Genomic DNA, 14,048 nt, shown 5'->3' with positions numbered 1-14,048 from the left:
TAGGAGAGAGGGGAGGCGATGAGCGCACAGACGTCTTCGCAGCCGCACCCACTGAAGGATCGCTGGTTCGTCACGTATTTTCCATTTGTCCGACAAAAGAAGAAGGGAAAGGACTTTGATGAGCAGCAAAAGCCAAAGGAACTGGACTGGGTGACGACAGCCGAGGAATTGTACGCCACCATCAATTCCTTCCCTTCGCTTGTGTTGCTGCCGTCAGATGACAACTTGGTCTTTGCCCGCAACAAGGTAGAACCATACTTTGAGAACTTTCCTGAAGGCGATCGTGTCTGTGTCTTTACGCGGACAAAGGCGCAGAGTGAACAGGCTGTGGTGTTGGTGCTCGCAGCTGTCATGGGGGAACACTTGCGAAGTGTAACGGAATCTGAATGTGTCGCCGATGTTGTGCGCATTGCACATAAACCTGGCAATGTGTATCCGGAGTCATTGCGGGTAGAGGTGTGGCTGCACAAGAGTGATTTCTGCGAAAAGGTGGTGCAGTACTTTGTCGACCTATTCAAGACTTACCCCGGCATCAGAGTCGCTCGTCGTCCCATCAGCAGTGAAGTTACTGCCGATTGATTCTCGCACCGATTTTTTTTTTGTTTTTCTTGACTCCGTGTATGCGTGTGCGTTTGCGCATGTACATATATATGGCGAGCTAATTTAGTGGGAGACAGGCGGCAATAGAAGCGATACAACGAAGAGGGGAAATTGTCTAGGAGCATATATACAAAAAGCATGATATTTAGCTTTAAAAAAAAAAAAAAAGGCGAAACGGAAGAATTATTAAGGCGACACGACGGTCAGGAATTGTGGTGGGTTGTAGAAGAAACAGGAGGACGTCAATTCTAGTTGCTGGTGTGGTAAAGATGCGTGTCTATTATTTAAATTTATTTATTTATTATTAATTTTTTTTTTGTGTGTGTAACTTTGCCCTAACACCTGAGAGAGGCCTCTGGAGCAGGTAAATTTGGCAACCAGGAAGAGGGGAGAGCCAAAGAGAAGGAAAGAAATAACCTAAAAATAGAGGGTTGCGTGGGGTGTTGCTGGAATACACCGCAACGTCATTTGCCACCGCCCTATTTGAAGCTGTTTCTATTATTTCTGTACGTGACCACACCACCACAATGGATGTGTCCTTCCCTCGGATTGCGGAGCGCATGACTGTAAATAAATGAAAGTGGGGACTGTGTGACACAAAAGACTGCTTGACACCATCATTCTTTCTTTTTCTTTTTTTTTGTTATTGTTGTTGTTGTCGTTTTATTTGGGTTGTTTCTCTCTTTTTGTCTGTAGATAAAACCGTAGCTCTCCCTGCTACATGTCCAGTGACGATGGGGTTATGAGGGTGGACGAGTACTTTCCCATCACGGAGCGTTCATTCAGCGTCATTATCCGCCAGTACGAGATTGAAGCGGCTGCTGCTCGTGCAGATGCCGCCACCAGAGAAGAAGAGTCCCCCGAGAATAGCAGGGAGTTAACGCTGATGGCACAGTACTTGGAGGATCTTGCCAATGATGCGAGGCGACTGCATCGCAAACTGCAGGCGAGTGATGGCGGTCCAGTGGCGACAACAAATTGGTCCGCAGAAGATGTAAGCACCCTGCGTTTATTGGGGTTTGATGTGAGCCGCATCAATGTGGCTGCAGCGGAAGAGCAGCGTCCTCAAGTACCCAACCTGGACAAGTTGCTTGCCATGGAAAGGGAAATACAGAAGCTCCAGACAAGGGTAGATGATTTGACAGCAGCGAATGCAGCATTACGTGAAAAAGTAACTGAGCAAAACTGCACGGGACTCCAGCTTCAAGTGGAAGAGAACGACATGTCCGATGAATTAGAAGCTCTTACAGAGGGTCTTAAATCTCTGAAGGCTGCCTACTTGAGTAAGCATGAGGATTGTTTTGCTGCACAGGAGATGCAGAAAAGATCTACCTTGGCTTTTAATGACATTTATCTTGGAGGCCGTAAATCACACAAGACGGCGGTGGAGTTTCAGCAGTATCCATCCAGCGGTCTTGCAGAAGCCATTCGCATTTTCCGCGGTGTGGTTGCCTGTCACCGTGTGCGTTACCACGTTACGGGGGATTCGTCTGGCAAGGTTGATGCGATTGATATGGCTGTTGTTCGGCTGCTCAATGATCTTGAATTTCCGTTTCCCGTGACAATCCGACGGCTGGGCGCCAGTGGAGACTATTTTATTGACCGCCGCGTTGAGATCAAACTTGTCGGGGAACAGTTAGTTGTAAGGCCATGGCCGGCTACAGGCGTCCATCAAGGGTTGTCTGCCGACAGGAAATGCCCACCACGCTATGAACACCTGGCAAAGTATCTTATTCACCTCTACTCTCCAGCCCTGGATTTGGACAGGGCCGCAAAAGGCGGAAGAAGAGACGGGGCAGGGGTAAATTCTGCTGAGGGACGCCCGAACAACGACATCGCCGCTCTCAAACGCCAGCAACGGGAGCTTCAACGTGCCCTGGAGGATCGTCATGAGCAGTTGCATGAATATCAGAAGCAACTTGTGGCGGGTCTTTCACCACTAGCGAATGAGTGCACGTTGAGGGACGATGCAACAGGCCCTTCTGTTGAGCTGCGAGTTGAAGAACGAAATCGAAAAGTTGATGAGAGCATCTCCGAGTCGGAATCTTATCCGTCTGCGGGGACGAACGACCGGGTTGCTCATATACTTCGTTTAATGGAGACGAATGGACGGATTCCTGATCCTTCGCGTCTTTCCGAATCAGGCCTGCAACATCTTAAATATGTGGCGTTGCAGCGGAAGACGCATGCGTTGCAGCGGAAGACGCATGCGTTGCAGTAGGCCACGGGTGTCATCTCCTCTTCTCTGTCTTTTTTTTTTTTTTTGCGGACTGGACCATTGTGAGAGTTTTGCGTGTGTGTTGTTTTTGTAGCTGCATAATCATTTGGGAATTGTTGAGGCTTTTCTCTCTCTTTCTTTATCACCTCCGATGGCAGTCTCTTTATTTATATATTTATATATTCTTGCATCAAGTTTTTCATACAGATTCATTTGTTGCATGAATGTACCTTTTTTTTTTTTTTTTTTGTCTTCTTGTTGTTGGTTTATATACTCTTTATTTATTTATTATGTTTTATTCTTTACAACAGTCAAGGGATTAGATAGTTTATTTCATGTCTCTTCCAAACGCCATTGTGACATGGCAGTGCCCAAGCCAGCCATTTTCCGTGGTGGAGGTTCTTCAAAGTTGCCCGAATCTTCTTGATTACCTTTGCGAGACATCTTGCACAGAAGCGATGCGGCGACCGCCAAGTCCACACCGGAAGCTGTTTATTCTTTTTCCGGGCAATCCGGGCTTAGTGCATTTCTACGAACGTTTTGTGGAACTCATGACTTTACGACGTTTAGACGTTCTTGTGATGGGCTTTGCCGGTCACAGTTTTGTCGACCAAAATAACGGTAGGGTATTTGATTTACAGGATCAGGTAGAAACGGCGGAGCATTTTTTGCGAGCCGTTCTTACTCCCTATACGCTGAAATGGTATGGAAAACACATTTACATTGGTGGCCACAGTATTGGAGCCTTTGTTGCAATGCAGATGTTAACGCGTTTTCCATGCATAAAACGTTGTTTTTCCCTTTGTGGTTTACTTTCAAATGCGCAGAATTCACCGAATGGAAAACGGCTTTTTTTTCTCTGTAGTCATGCGGTGATATACAGTTTATTTACGTACTGTGTGATGTTGCTATTACTTATGCCTAAGGCGGTGGTTTCAATGTTTTTGCGTTGGTACGCGCCTTCCGTAAGTCCGCCTCTTCGGAGACTAATGACGCGACACTTGAACCCAAATATTCTCTGGAATTGTTTTTTTATGGCCCGGCAGGAGTTACGTCAGGTACGTGAAATTGACAGACCACTTATGAAGGCCGTGGAGGATCGCATGGTGTTCTTCTACGTCACAAGCGACAGGTGGGCACCGCCGCATCATGCGCAGGAGGTGAAGGTTGCCTGTGAGGGTCACGCCGGCTTTGTGATGGAGACGGATCCCAATGTCCCTCACTCGTGGTGTCTTGACCACAACGAACTTGTAGTTGAGCGAGGAGTGATGCCTTTTCTGTGAGGGTGAGTGACACATGCGTGCAGTGAGAAGAGGCGTGAGGATTTATTCCATTTATTTCGTTTTATTTATTCCTGGGGTGGGGAGCAGGAACCCACCACTTCCCTTTTCTTCCTGAGAGGAAGCAAAGGTCATAGTGTGGCGCCGTCGTTACATGTGCGTTATGTCTACGTGTGCGCATCCTACAATGAGAAGTAGAGGAAAAGAAAAAAAAGTGACGCTGATTACACGGCAGTCCGTTTATATATATATGTATATATATTAATTTATCGTTCAAAAAAGATGGATAAAAATAAGAGAGGATACGTTGAACTCTAAACGACGAAGAGGAGGAAACGACAAGCAAAAGAAATTTTTTGAGTATTATTTTTTTCATTTATTCTGTCATTGACGCATTTGGGTTTCTTTTTTTTTTTTGTTTGTTTGTGAATTATCCAGATACATACATAATATATACGTATATACAACATATATGTAGCATATACATGTATATGTGTGTGCGTGCATATCTTTTCTGTTTTTATATCTTATTTTGTGTATTTTTACTGTTTCTGCAGTTGGCGGCCAGGTGGATTACTTCTTCCCAATGAATCAAGATAACGCCAACTTTTTGCACGTAGTTGGGGAACCAAGCTTTGAGGCACTTGCCCGCTACATTGAGCGGAACAACGTGACGAAGATTCTTGTCATGGCTGGAGCTGGCATAAGCGTCGCGGCGGGAATTCCTGACTTCCGCAGCCCTCACACGGGCATATACGCAAGACTGGGGAAGTACAATCTAAACTCACCGACCGATGCTTTTTCACTTACGCTCTTGCGAGAGCGCCCAGATGTCTTTTACAGTATTGTGCGTGAGATGGACCTTTGGCCCGGTCATTTCTGGCCGACACTTGTGCATCATTTTATAAAACTATTAGCCGATGAGGGACGACTGTTGCGTTGCTGTACACAGAACATCGATGGATTGGAACGGGCTTCGGGTCTTCCAATGTCGTTTCTTGTGGAGGCGCACGGGTCTTTTTCAACCGCCTCGTGCATTGAGTGTCGTTCCCCATACGACATTGAATTAGCGAGCCGTGAGTCCAGGGAGGGGAAGGTGCCGCATTGTGATAGGTGTGGGGGTGTTGTGAAACCGGACGTTGTATTTTTTGGAGAAAGTCTCCCAGATGCATTTTTTAATGTTTTTGCGGAAATAACAGAGGTGGAGCTGCTTCTTATCATGGGAACGTCACTTCAAGTCCATCCTTTTGCGGAGCTTGCGGTTAGGGTACGGCCAGATGTACCGCGAGTACTGTTTAATTTGGAGCGTGTCGGAGGTGCCATGTTTCGCTTCCCCACGGATGTGCCGACTCTAAATTCATTCAGCAGAAACCATAGCGGCAACAGTCACAGCAGCAGCAGTAGTAGTAGCAGCAGTAGTAGTAGCGACGGTTACGGTCAGTTCGCAAATCATACTGCCGACGCAGGGGGGATTAGTCGCGATATATTTTTTCCAGGCGACTGCCAGCTCTCAGTGCGGCGTCTGGCGGAGGCGATGGGGCTTGGCGAGCGGTTGGCGTTGGCCGTGCGTGAGGGTGAGAAGAAGCGAGAGAGTTATGGTGCTTGTGAGAGCGGCAACACGCATCACACACACATGTACACACAGACAGACCGAAAATAAGAGGAAAAGCGGCTGAAATAAAGATTTGAAAAGAATTAATCCTTCAACCATTTAATGATTTTACGAATAACGATGCATAATGAAAAAGAAAGGGATAAAAAGGGTGAAGTTGAGTTGAATGGGCAGAACTCAAGGTTGTGATTATTATTCATATTGTTAATACCGATCTTTCCCCCCCCCCCCCCCCCCCCTGTTGCTACTGTTGTCATGAATGATGTGAATTTTATTTCATTTCTTTTTTTTTTTTTTTTCCTTTATGTAATAATATTTTCTGCCTATAAAGGAAAAAAAATTGATTGCTGCTTGACTCGGGTTTGCTTCGATATCTCGTATGCTCTTGGGGGTCTCACAACGGGATCTGGCGCAGGAATATACCGTGTGAAACAAGATCACTTGCAACCACAGCCAAGGGAGGCAAATAAGGAAACAAGAAAAAAAAAAAAAAAGAAAGGGGGTACCGGTGGAAAGTGAGGGGAGAGGCAAGATAAATATGAAGAGCATCAGGGTGCCCATGCGTTCGAGGCAGATTTCTCATCGGAAAAACATAATACGTTTTCTTTTTTTCTTTACGGCGTTGTTTGTTTACTTTTGGACATCCCGGAACGATAGGAGCGGCAGTGCGTTGCCTCATGACAGGGAGACTGATGTGGAGACCATCGACGTCGTGGGGGACACTTTGTTTCACAAGAGTGCCGTGTATGAGGAGGATAGTGCGTATTGGGGCTTTACAGGCGGCATCGATAGTCTCCTCGAGGGCGTCGTTTTGCAGAAACACTGGGGGCCTGTTATGATGCTAAGTCACGAGGGGTCACTGGACGAGTGGAAAGTCACGAATATAAGCTGTGCACGACTCACATCTTTAGGAGTCAAACCACATGATATGAAAAATCGCTACATGAGACACAGGGCAGTGAAGGATTTCACAGGGTGTGATATGCTCTCAGTGCCTTTTAACCCCCGTCAAGACCAACGCTGCATTAATTTCCTCACAAACACTTCCAACTGGAAGGAATTGGTGCCAATTGCACAGACCAAGGATCAGCGAACCATCAAATTTAGTATTGTTTTTAATCCCATTTGCGTTGCAGATGGGGGTTTTATCGAACAACCATTGGAAACAATCATTAAAGTACCACAACGACCCTTTCCTTTAGAAGCAGTGGGAGAGGTGGCGACATTTCATGCAGATCGTCTTTTGCTGACGTATCGTGTACCGCCCACTGGCTGGGCATGTTTGCCAATTTCAATGATAGAGGACTCCGTGGCAAAATATAAAGATGTTGTGGAGACCAATGAGGAATTCTTTCGGACGTCAGGAGTAAATAACTATAAGGAGTGGGTGAAGAAGGATCTATTTGATTATGTCCGTGAGAAACGTTACCTGGAACGTTCTGTAAATGGTGATGAATGTATTGGTGTATCTATTCAACTTAAAATTGCTGACGTGGGACATTTTTTGAGTAGCGTGATGCGCATTCCGTATGAGCCTCATAATGACTCGTGGCATGCCTTCTTTGACCTAAACAACATTGCTGGAGAACGCGTGATTGATTTTGTTCGCAAGCGGAACTACGCTGGCGTTCTTCACTTGGCTACTCTAAGTATGTTTGACTACTTTGTCGGGAACATGGACCGTTCCCCAAACAAGAATAACTTTGTGGTGGGCGGGACACATATCGGTTCAAATGAAAACGATATTTTTATGCTTCACCCGAATCATCCTACTTTTGTGTACCTTGACCATGGCATGACATTTTACTACCGGCGCCCACGTAGAAATCCGCTTACTAAATCCTATGGGGCATTCAAGAGGAATAAACCGGGCACGTTTTGTCTCTTTCATGGCCCATTGCTGCGACGGATTCGCGAATTGGTACAGTTTACTGGCGGCCCAATGAATGAAACGGTCTTTGCGTGGAGGATGCAACGACGTCTGCCAAGTCACGTCTACAGCACCATTGGACCTGAAGGTCTGCTTTGGTCTTCAACACGCGGTAAAGAAATATTGGCCATGGCCGATCGTTGCTTGGAGAATGAGCATATACGACCCTACGTACTTTTTCCGTGATGGGGCACACTACAAAAGCAAACGTTTCTTTGGATATGAAAGGCGTATTTTTTAAATTTTTTTTGCGTGAGGAGTTGCTTTTTTTTTTTTTTCTTGCGGTGCTGTCACTGGAGAAGTACCGACTATTATTTATTTATTTTGCTTTTGGTATTTTGTGGTGGTGATTGTTCGGATTTGTCGTTTGTTTTCCTGCTGGATTTTTTCCCTCTTTTTTTTTTTTTTTTTTTTTTTTTGACGGGTGGTGAGTCTTCTTTAGATGCGTCTTTTACGAAAAGGGGTTCGCCTCGATGGTGGGGTGGAAGTGAAAGTAACGGTCGGCACAAGTGAGGACTTGTGGCACCTGTACAACTTTGTGCTTTGCGGTGATCGTGTTCGCGCAAGAACGCGACGTAAAGTGGCGAAGGAGACGTCAATAGGCACAAAGGCGGCAGAGGTGCGCTTTATTACGCTGGAAGTTGAGGTGCAGCAGGTGGAGTTCTCCCCTGAGGAGCTCCGTATACATGGCATTAACATCTCAGAGAATGAGCATGTGAAGCTGGGCGCACACCACACGTTGTCGGTTATTACGTTTCCACCACAAGACATCACTATCATCAAGAAGGAATGGGATGATATTGCGGAAGAACGCCTGAAGGAGGCTTGTGATAATGAGGCCAAGGCAGATACTGCTGCCGTGATTATGGATAATGGAACGGCGAATTTGCTGCTGGTTACACCCTCGTTTATGCACCCCAAGGCGAGGGTGGAGGTGAACATAGCAAAAAAACACAAAAATGATGGTACGGCGAGAGACAAGAGCATTCAGCGTTTTTTTAAGCAAGTGTTAGACGCGGTTTGCACGCATGTCGACTTTGAAAAGGTAAAAATACTTCTTATATGTTCGCCCGGTCATATTCGGGAGGAGTTTTTTAAGTACATGGAGTCTACGACTGTAAATGCGGAGACGGGACCCCTACGAGTCATGTATAAGAATTTGTCCAAGGTGGTGCTTCTCAAGATTACAGATTGTACAAATGATGCGCTTCGAAAGGCCTTTGCTGACCCCGCCATCGCCAATGAAATGAGCTCTACACGTGCCAGAGAAGACATCAACGTTTGGCAAAGCTTTCACAGCACAATAAGCAGCGATCCGGATCGTTGTGTATACACCCCACAAATTGTTTACCAGGCGGCAATGTTGGGAGCTATAGGAAGACTGATGGTAAGTGACAACGTATTTCGTTCCAGCAGTCCCGTTGAACGACGGTTTTATTTATCACTTGTTCAATTTGTCAAGAAAGGTGGAGGGAAAGTTAGTGTCTTTTCCAGTAATCACATTACTGGAGAGCAACTGATACAGCTGGGTTCTGTGGCTGCCATTCTTCTTTTTCCATGCCCAGAGTTGGACGACGTAGCAGTGGTAAAGGATTTTATTTATGGTGAAGAGGCCACCGCATTCATACGAGAAAATGCTCCTACACGTGTGACCTTTTGAACAGGTTTATGGTTTGGTGGGAGTGCACACAAGATATGTTTACATGCTTATTGTTGTGCCTTTTCGTTGTTTTTCTTGTTTCTAACTTTTTGTTTTTATTTTTATTTATAGTGTGGCATTCTTGCCCAATTTTTCTTTTTATTTTTTTCCCTTTGTGTATGTGCGTTTTACTTTTCACTTTTTTCCCCCAATTGTAGAGTGACGGATGCTCCGGCCGTCGTTAGGTTGTCTCCTGGGAGCAATTTCAGCGGCTCGACTGTTTGTGCAGCGGCGGGCGTTATCTTCTTCATTTCGTGTGATGCGTGGCCTTGGCAGTCCCAATGGATGCCATCAAGTGGAACGCACTGTTGGGGGCGCCAATTGTCCCACGTGGACGTCCAAGCGCTTTCTTTTAGTTGAGACGAGTGAGACGCCGAATCCCGATTGTCTGCGTTTCTACTCGATGGAGTTGTCATTTCTGAAACCCGGTTTCTCAATGGACTTTCCGAATGCTGGGCACGCTTACAAGTCACCCCTGGCGGAGATATTGTTTAGCATCGATGGAGTAGAAGCTGTGTACATTGCTGATGAGTACATCACGGTAAGAAAAGGTCATCTTGTGGATTGGGACGCCATTCTGCCGATGATAAAAGAGAGTATAGAGGAGTTTGCGGAGAGAAAAATGAACGTTCTTTCTGAAGAAGGAGAAGACCTTCTTTCGGGCCACAATGAAGACACCGAACCCAAAGATGATGATGACGAGGTGATTCTAGCTGTCAAGGAATTGCTTGCCACACGCATACGGCCCATGCTGCAGGCTGACGGCGGGAACGTGCGCTATTTGGACATGGACGACGGCACGGTATTTGTGTTGCTGGAAGGTGCGTGTAAATCGTGCCCGTCGGCTAGCGTGACGCTTAAAAATGGCATTGAGCGCATGCTTATGCACTGGATACCGGAGGTGGTGGAGGTTCAGGAGTGCACGGAGGAGATGGCGGATGATATTTTGGCAGAGAAGGCTCTACGGAAAAAGATGAAAGACGATGGCGTCACAATTTCTGCCAAGTGAAGTGCAATTGATGGAGATGACCGGTGAATGTGGGAAGAGAGTACGTTAAGATTTGTGACCAAAAAAAGAAAAAAGAGGGAGTGGGGGAGAGGGAGAGGAGGTGCAGCTTTTAGATGGTGCATCGCGATTTCTGCTGGGGACACACCGTGCTTCCTGTTCACGAGAAGAGGAAGAGGAATGAAGAGAAGAGAAAAAGCATCAGGTGCCAATGGTTGCAGGTTGGCGATCCATTTTTGCTCATATTCTTTTTTTTTTTTTTTTTTTTGCAACCTTTTGTTCTTTTCTTTTTCTTTTTTTTTTTTTGCACGCCGTTCCTTTACCATTTTTATCGTTGTTCCTATTTTTTTTATTTTCTCTTCTTCTTCTCCTCAGTGTGAAGATATTCTTCTCCTTATGAGGCCGATAAAAGATGCGTTCTTCCACCGTCTTGTGGTACCATGCCGCGATCTGAACTTCAGTTGTTTGATGGTCGCTCTCTCCGCGGGAATTATTGGAGGCGTCTTTCCTGTTCCACTGCTGACGAGCATTGTGACTCTAATCATCTGCCGTGTGTTGCGATGCCGCGCATTGGAGGCGACATTGGCGACTACTGTCAATCTCCTTCTTGCTCCCCTTGAATTGTTCCTTGTGGTGCCGTTTGCTTGTATGGCGGCTTTTGTTTTGGGAGGTGACACAAGCCAATTCACCACGGCTGCAATCTACCACTCTGCGAAGCTGGGATTTTTTGATTTTTTGCAAACGTCTTTTTCGCTTCTCATGTACAGTTGCCTTTGTTGGATGGCGCTTGCCGTCCCCCTCCTGTACTTCATCCGCGGTCTACAAAATCGTGGGAATGTTGCCAATTACGAGTAATGATTGTGCCAGGTTCTATTTTTTTTTTTTTTTGTCTTTGAAAAAAAAAAAAAAAAAAAAAAGAAAAAAAAAAAAGAAAAAGAACACAACAAGAGAATACCGGAAGTTGTCCTATTTATTCATCTTTGTAATGCTTTTTTTTTTGTTGTTGTTTGTTTGTTTTATTCTGTCCCCGCTTTTCTTCTGGTGATTTCCGTACTTGCATACACCAGCACAGCGACGCCGATACGCAAAGAAGGTAGATAATATGCCCGCGAAGAGTGTTCCTGCCCCTGAGTCGGCCATCAAGCGTGCTGCTTTCAAGCGGCAGCAGACGGAGAACTTCAAGAAGGCGATTGCCGCCAACAAGGCTGCAAGAGTCGCGATGAAGAAGACTGCATACGCGCGGGGTCTCCGTTACTCCCGTGAGTACCGTTCTGCCGAAAAGAAGTTGGTGCATCTTCGTCGCCAGGCAAAGAGCTGCGGCAACTACTACCTCGAGTCGAAGCCGAAGGTTGCTGTTGTCACCCGCATTCGCGGTATTGCGAAGGTCGCCCCGAAGCAGCGCAAGATTCTGCAGCTTCTGCGCCTGCGCCAGATCTTCAACACCGTTTTTGTGCGCCTGAACAAGCCGATGGAAAACATGCTCCGCGCCGTTGAGCCCTACATTGCCTACGGCTACCCTTCCCTGCGCACAGTCCGAATGATGGTGTACAAGCGTGGCCACCTGAAGATTAACGGCCAGCGTGTGAAGATTGTGAACAATCAGATGATCCAGAGCAAGTACAACAACGAGAACATTGTTTGCGCTGAGGACATTGTGAACCAGATCTACACCGGTGGCAAGCACTTCCGCGAGGTGACGAACGGCCTGTGGCCCTTTAAGCTCTCACCGCCGGCCGGTGGCATGCGCCAAAAACGTCGTCACTTTGTTGAGGGCGGCGACTACGGCAACCGCGACGCCCTCATCAACCGTTTCCTCGCCCGCATGATTTAAATTGACACGGCGCTTGTGCAAAGTTTGTTTCATTTTGTATTGCTTTAACCGTACAAGATGTATCTTTTATTGTGTTTTCTGCTGCTTTGGATTCCTTCCTCTTCGGGGAGTGAGTCTATCGGACAATTGATCACGTTACGGTTTTTTTTTTATTATTTGTTTTTGATTTGCTCTTTCTACGCAAAGAAGGTAGATAATATGCCCGCGAAGAGTGTTCCTGCCCCTGAGTCGGCCATCAAGCGTGCTGCTTTCAAGCGGCAGCAGACGGAGAACTTCAAGAAGGCGATTGCCGCCAACAAGGCTGCAAGAGTCGCGCTGAAGAAGACTGCATACGCGCGGGGTCTCCGTTACTCCCGTGAGTACCGTTCTGCCGAAAAGAAGTTGGTGCATCTTCGTCGCCAGGCAAAGAGCTGCGGCAACTACTACCTCGAGTCGAAGCCGAAGGTTGCTGTTGTCACCCGCATTCGCGGTATTGCGAAGGTCGCCCCGAAGCAGCGCAAGATTCTGCAGCTTCTGCGCCTGCGCCAGATCTTCAACACCGTTTTTGTGCGCCTGAACAAGCCGATGGAAAACATGCTCCGCGCCGTTGAGCCCTACATTGCCTACGGCTACCCTTCCCTGCGCACAGTCCGAATGATGGTGTACAAGCGTGGCCACCTGAAGATTAACGGCCAGCGTGTGAAGATTGTGAACAATCAGATGATCCAGAGCAAGTACAACAACGAGAACATTGTTTGCGCTGAGGACATTGTGAACCAGATCTACATCGGTGGCAAGCACTTCCGCGAGGTGACGAACGGCCTGTGGCCCTTTAAGCTCTCACCGCCGGCCGGTGGCATGCGCCAAAAACGTCGTCACTTTGTTGAGGGCGGCGACTACGGCAACCGCGACGCCCTCATCAACCGTTTCCTTGCCCGCATGATTTAAATTGGGCATATCTGCCTTTTTTTAGAGGTTTATTTATTTATTTATCTTTATAATTTTTTTATTTTTATTTTACAACCGATGCTGCTTTTCCAGTGATTGCGGCAGTTGCTTGCCGAATTGCTGTTGATTGTACGTGTTGTTTCCTTTTTTAGCGTTATTTATTTATTTATTTGGATGTCTTTTTTTCTTTCCTTTTCTTCTTTTTTTGTCTTTTAGGCGTTTTTTGTTGTCATTTTTTCAGCCTGAAGTTTTAAGAAACAGTCGTTTTTTTTTTTTTTTTGGACCCGTTGCTTTTTTTTTGTTGCTACTTTTTAACTGTAGGAGCGGGTGGTTTCTTTTTTTTTTGCGGCGGAGGAGGAGGGAGGCGGCGTGGCGAAGGGCCCGGACGACGAAAAATCCCTGGAGGACGACATCCGTTTACGTGTGAGGAGGGCTGAGAGGCCGGAAGGAAAAATTATCCGTTTCTCCCGTTTCTTCAGCAGACGAATACAAAATGACGGTGGCGGATGAGAAGATACGTCGCTTGACTGAGATGACGCACCCGCCGTTGGGTCACAAATTGAGTGTCGGCACCATAAAAAATATACAATATTCGCCGCTGCGAACAGGAGGGAATGGTTCAATCACGCTCGTCATTGACTTGCAAGAAACACAGGTGCGCTCCTTCACGGCTAAGCCATGCGATTTGTTTTATGCCTGTCTGAGCATTGGCGAGTCCAGTTGAAGCCCAGACCTTTTTTTTTTTTTTTTTTTCGGTACCGTCTGTTTTTCTGTGAGTTAAATTTTTTTTATTTTTTTTTGACGTGTTCATTTTTACCGCGGTTTATCAGGCGTATTTTAAACATCTCATGGACGATTGATCCTGGAGGCAATTTAGGATGCCCTCGGCTTTTCCGAGAGCACTAAATAGAGTTCGCTGGGTTTTATTATTATCATTATCATTTT

General features: G+C 46.5%; 10 protein-coding genes across 10 annotated transcripts, besides 21 other annotated features; all 10 read left to right on the top strand.

The window, feature by feature from the left end:
• Nucleotides 1-2,185: part of a sequence feature (heterozygous, Esmeraldo-like haplotype) that runs on past the window's edge.
• On the top strand, nucleotides 19-579 carry Tc00.1047053508207.180 (hypothetical protein, conserved; the record flags this gene model as incomplete). The annotated part of the gene is made up of 1 exon (XM_813330.1): nucleotides 19-579. The coding sequence occupies one exon, from the start codon at nucleotides 19-21 to the stop codon at nucleotides 577-579; it is 561 nt and encodes a 186-aa protein (XP_818423.1).
• Nucleotides 879-918: a sequence feature (AT_rich).
• Nucleotides 1,222-1,292: a sequence feature (A-rich).
• On the top strand, nucleotides 1,322-2,821 carry Tc00.1047053508207.170 (uncharacterized protein; the record flags this gene model as incomplete). The annotated part of the gene is made up of 1 exon (XM_813329.1): nucleotides 1,322-2,821. The coding sequence occupies one exon, from the start codon at nucleotides 1,322-1,324 to the stop codon at nucleotides 2,819-2,821; it is 1,500 nt and encodes a 499-aa protein (XP_818422.1).
• Nucleotides 2,186-2,690: a sequence feature (areas merged during assembly that could not be assigned to a particular haplotype. This can correspond to areas where the two haplotypes were merged or to regions with more than two copies in the genome that were merged during assembly.).
• Nucleotides 2,691-2,882: a sequence feature (heterozygous, non-Esmeraldo-like haplotype).
• Nucleotides 2,883-3,066: a sequence feature (areas merged during assembly that could not be assigned to a particular haplotype. This can correspond to areas where the two haplotypes were merged or to regions with more than two copies in the genome that were merged during assembly.).
• Nucleotides 2,981-3,108: a microsatellite.
• Nucleotides 3,050-3,122: a sequence feature (A-rich).
• Nucleotides 3,067-14,048: part of a sequence feature (heterozygous, Esmeraldo-like haplotype) that runs on past the window's edge.
• Nucleotides 3,154-4,101, top strand: Tc00.1047053508207.160 (hypothetical protein, conserved; the record flags this gene model as incomplete). Its single annotated transcript, XM_813328.1, has 1 exon — nucleotides 3,154-4,101. The coding sequence occupies one exon, from the start codon at nucleotides 3,154-3,156 to the stop codon at nucleotides 4,099-4,101; it is 948 nt and encodes a 315-aa protein (XP_818421.1).
• Nucleotides 4,338-4,368: a sequence feature (AT_rich).
• Nucleotides 4,537-4,606: a microsatellite.
• Tc00.1047053508207.150 (silent information regulator 2, putative) lies at nucleotides 4,685-5,758 on the top strand (the record flags this gene model as incomplete). Its single annotated transcript, XM_813327.1, has 1 exon — nucleotides 4,685-5,758. The coding sequence occupies one exon, from the start codon at nucleotides 4,685-4,687 to the stop codon at nucleotides 5,756-5,758; it is 1,074 nt and encodes a 357-aa protein (XP_818420.1).
• Nucleotides 5,461-5,524: a microsatellite.
• Nucleotides 5,930-5,949: a microsatellite.
• Nucleotides 5,980-6,014: a sequence feature (A-rich).
• On the top strand, nucleotides 6,249-7,826 carry Tc00.1047053508207.140 (hypothetical protein, conserved; the record flags this gene model as incomplete). Its single annotated transcript, XM_813326.1, has 1 exon — nucleotides 6,249-7,826. One exon carries the CDS (start codon nucleotides 6,249-6,251, stop codon nucleotides 7,824-7,826), a length of 1,578 nt encoding a protein of 525 aa, XP_818419.1.
• Nucleotides 8,024-8,059: a microsatellite.
• Tc00.1047053508207.135 (hypothetical protein, conserved) lies at nucleotides 8,083-9,300 on the top strand (the record flags this gene model as incomplete). Its single annotated transcript, XM_813345.1, has 1 exon — nucleotides 8,083-9,300. The coding sequence occupies one exon, from the start codon at nucleotides 8,083-8,085 to the stop codon at nucleotides 9,298-9,300; it is 1,218 nt and encodes a 405-aa protein (XP_818438.1).
• Nucleotides 9,361-9,482: a sequence feature (A-rich).
• Tc00.1047053508207.130 (hypothetical protein, conserved) lies at nucleotides 9,506-10,348 on the top strand (the record flags this gene model as incomplete). Its single annotated transcript, XM_813325.1, has 1 exon — nucleotides 9,506-10,348. One exon carries the CDS (start codon nucleotides 9,506-9,508, stop codon nucleotides 10,346-10,348), a length of 843 nt encoding a protein of 280 aa, XP_818418.1.
• Nucleotides 10,526-11,200, top strand: Tc00.1047053508207.120 (hypothetical protein, conserved; the record flags this gene model as incomplete). The annotated part of the gene is made up of 1 exon (XM_813324.1): nucleotides 10,526-11,200. The coding sequence occupies one exon, from the start codon at nucleotides 10,526-10,528 to the stop codon at nucleotides 11,198-11,200; it is 675 nt and encodes a 224-aa protein (XP_818417.1).
• Nucleotides 10,591-10,651: a sequence feature (A-rich).
• Nucleotides 11,241-11,284: a microsatellite.
• Tc00.1047053508207.110 (60S ribosomal protein L7, putative) lies at nucleotides 11,448-12,176 on the top strand (the record flags this gene model as incomplete). Its single annotated transcript, XM_813323.1, has 1 exon — nucleotides 11,448-12,176. The coding sequence occupies one exon, from the start codon at nucleotides 11,448-11,450 to the stop codon at nucleotides 12,174-12,176; it is 729 nt and encodes a 242-aa protein (XP_818416.1).
• Tc00.1047053508207.100 (60S ribosomal protein L7, putative) lies at nucleotides 12,375-13,103 on the top strand (the record flags this gene model as incomplete). Its single annotated transcript, XM_813322.1, has 1 exon — nucleotides 12,375-13,103. One exon carries the CDS (start codon nucleotides 12,375-12,377, stop codon nucleotides 13,101-13,103), a length of 729 nt encoding a protein of 242 aa, XP_818415.1.
• Nucleotides 13,132-13,174: a sequence feature (A-rich).
• Nucleotides 13,240-13,341: a sequence feature (A-rich).
• Nucleotides 13,881-13,903: a sequence feature (AT_rich).

This window comes from Trypanosoma cruzi, genomic scaffold (assembly GCF_000209065.1).
Source record: "Trypanosoma cruzi strain CL Brener 1047053516721 genomic scaffold, whole genome shotgun sequence".
Lineage (NCBI taxonomy): Eukaryota > Euglenozoa > Kinetoplastea > Trypanosomatida > Trypanosomatidae > Trypanosoma > Trypanosoma cruzi.
This window is presented reverse-complemented; position numbering and strand designations above follow the sequence as displayed.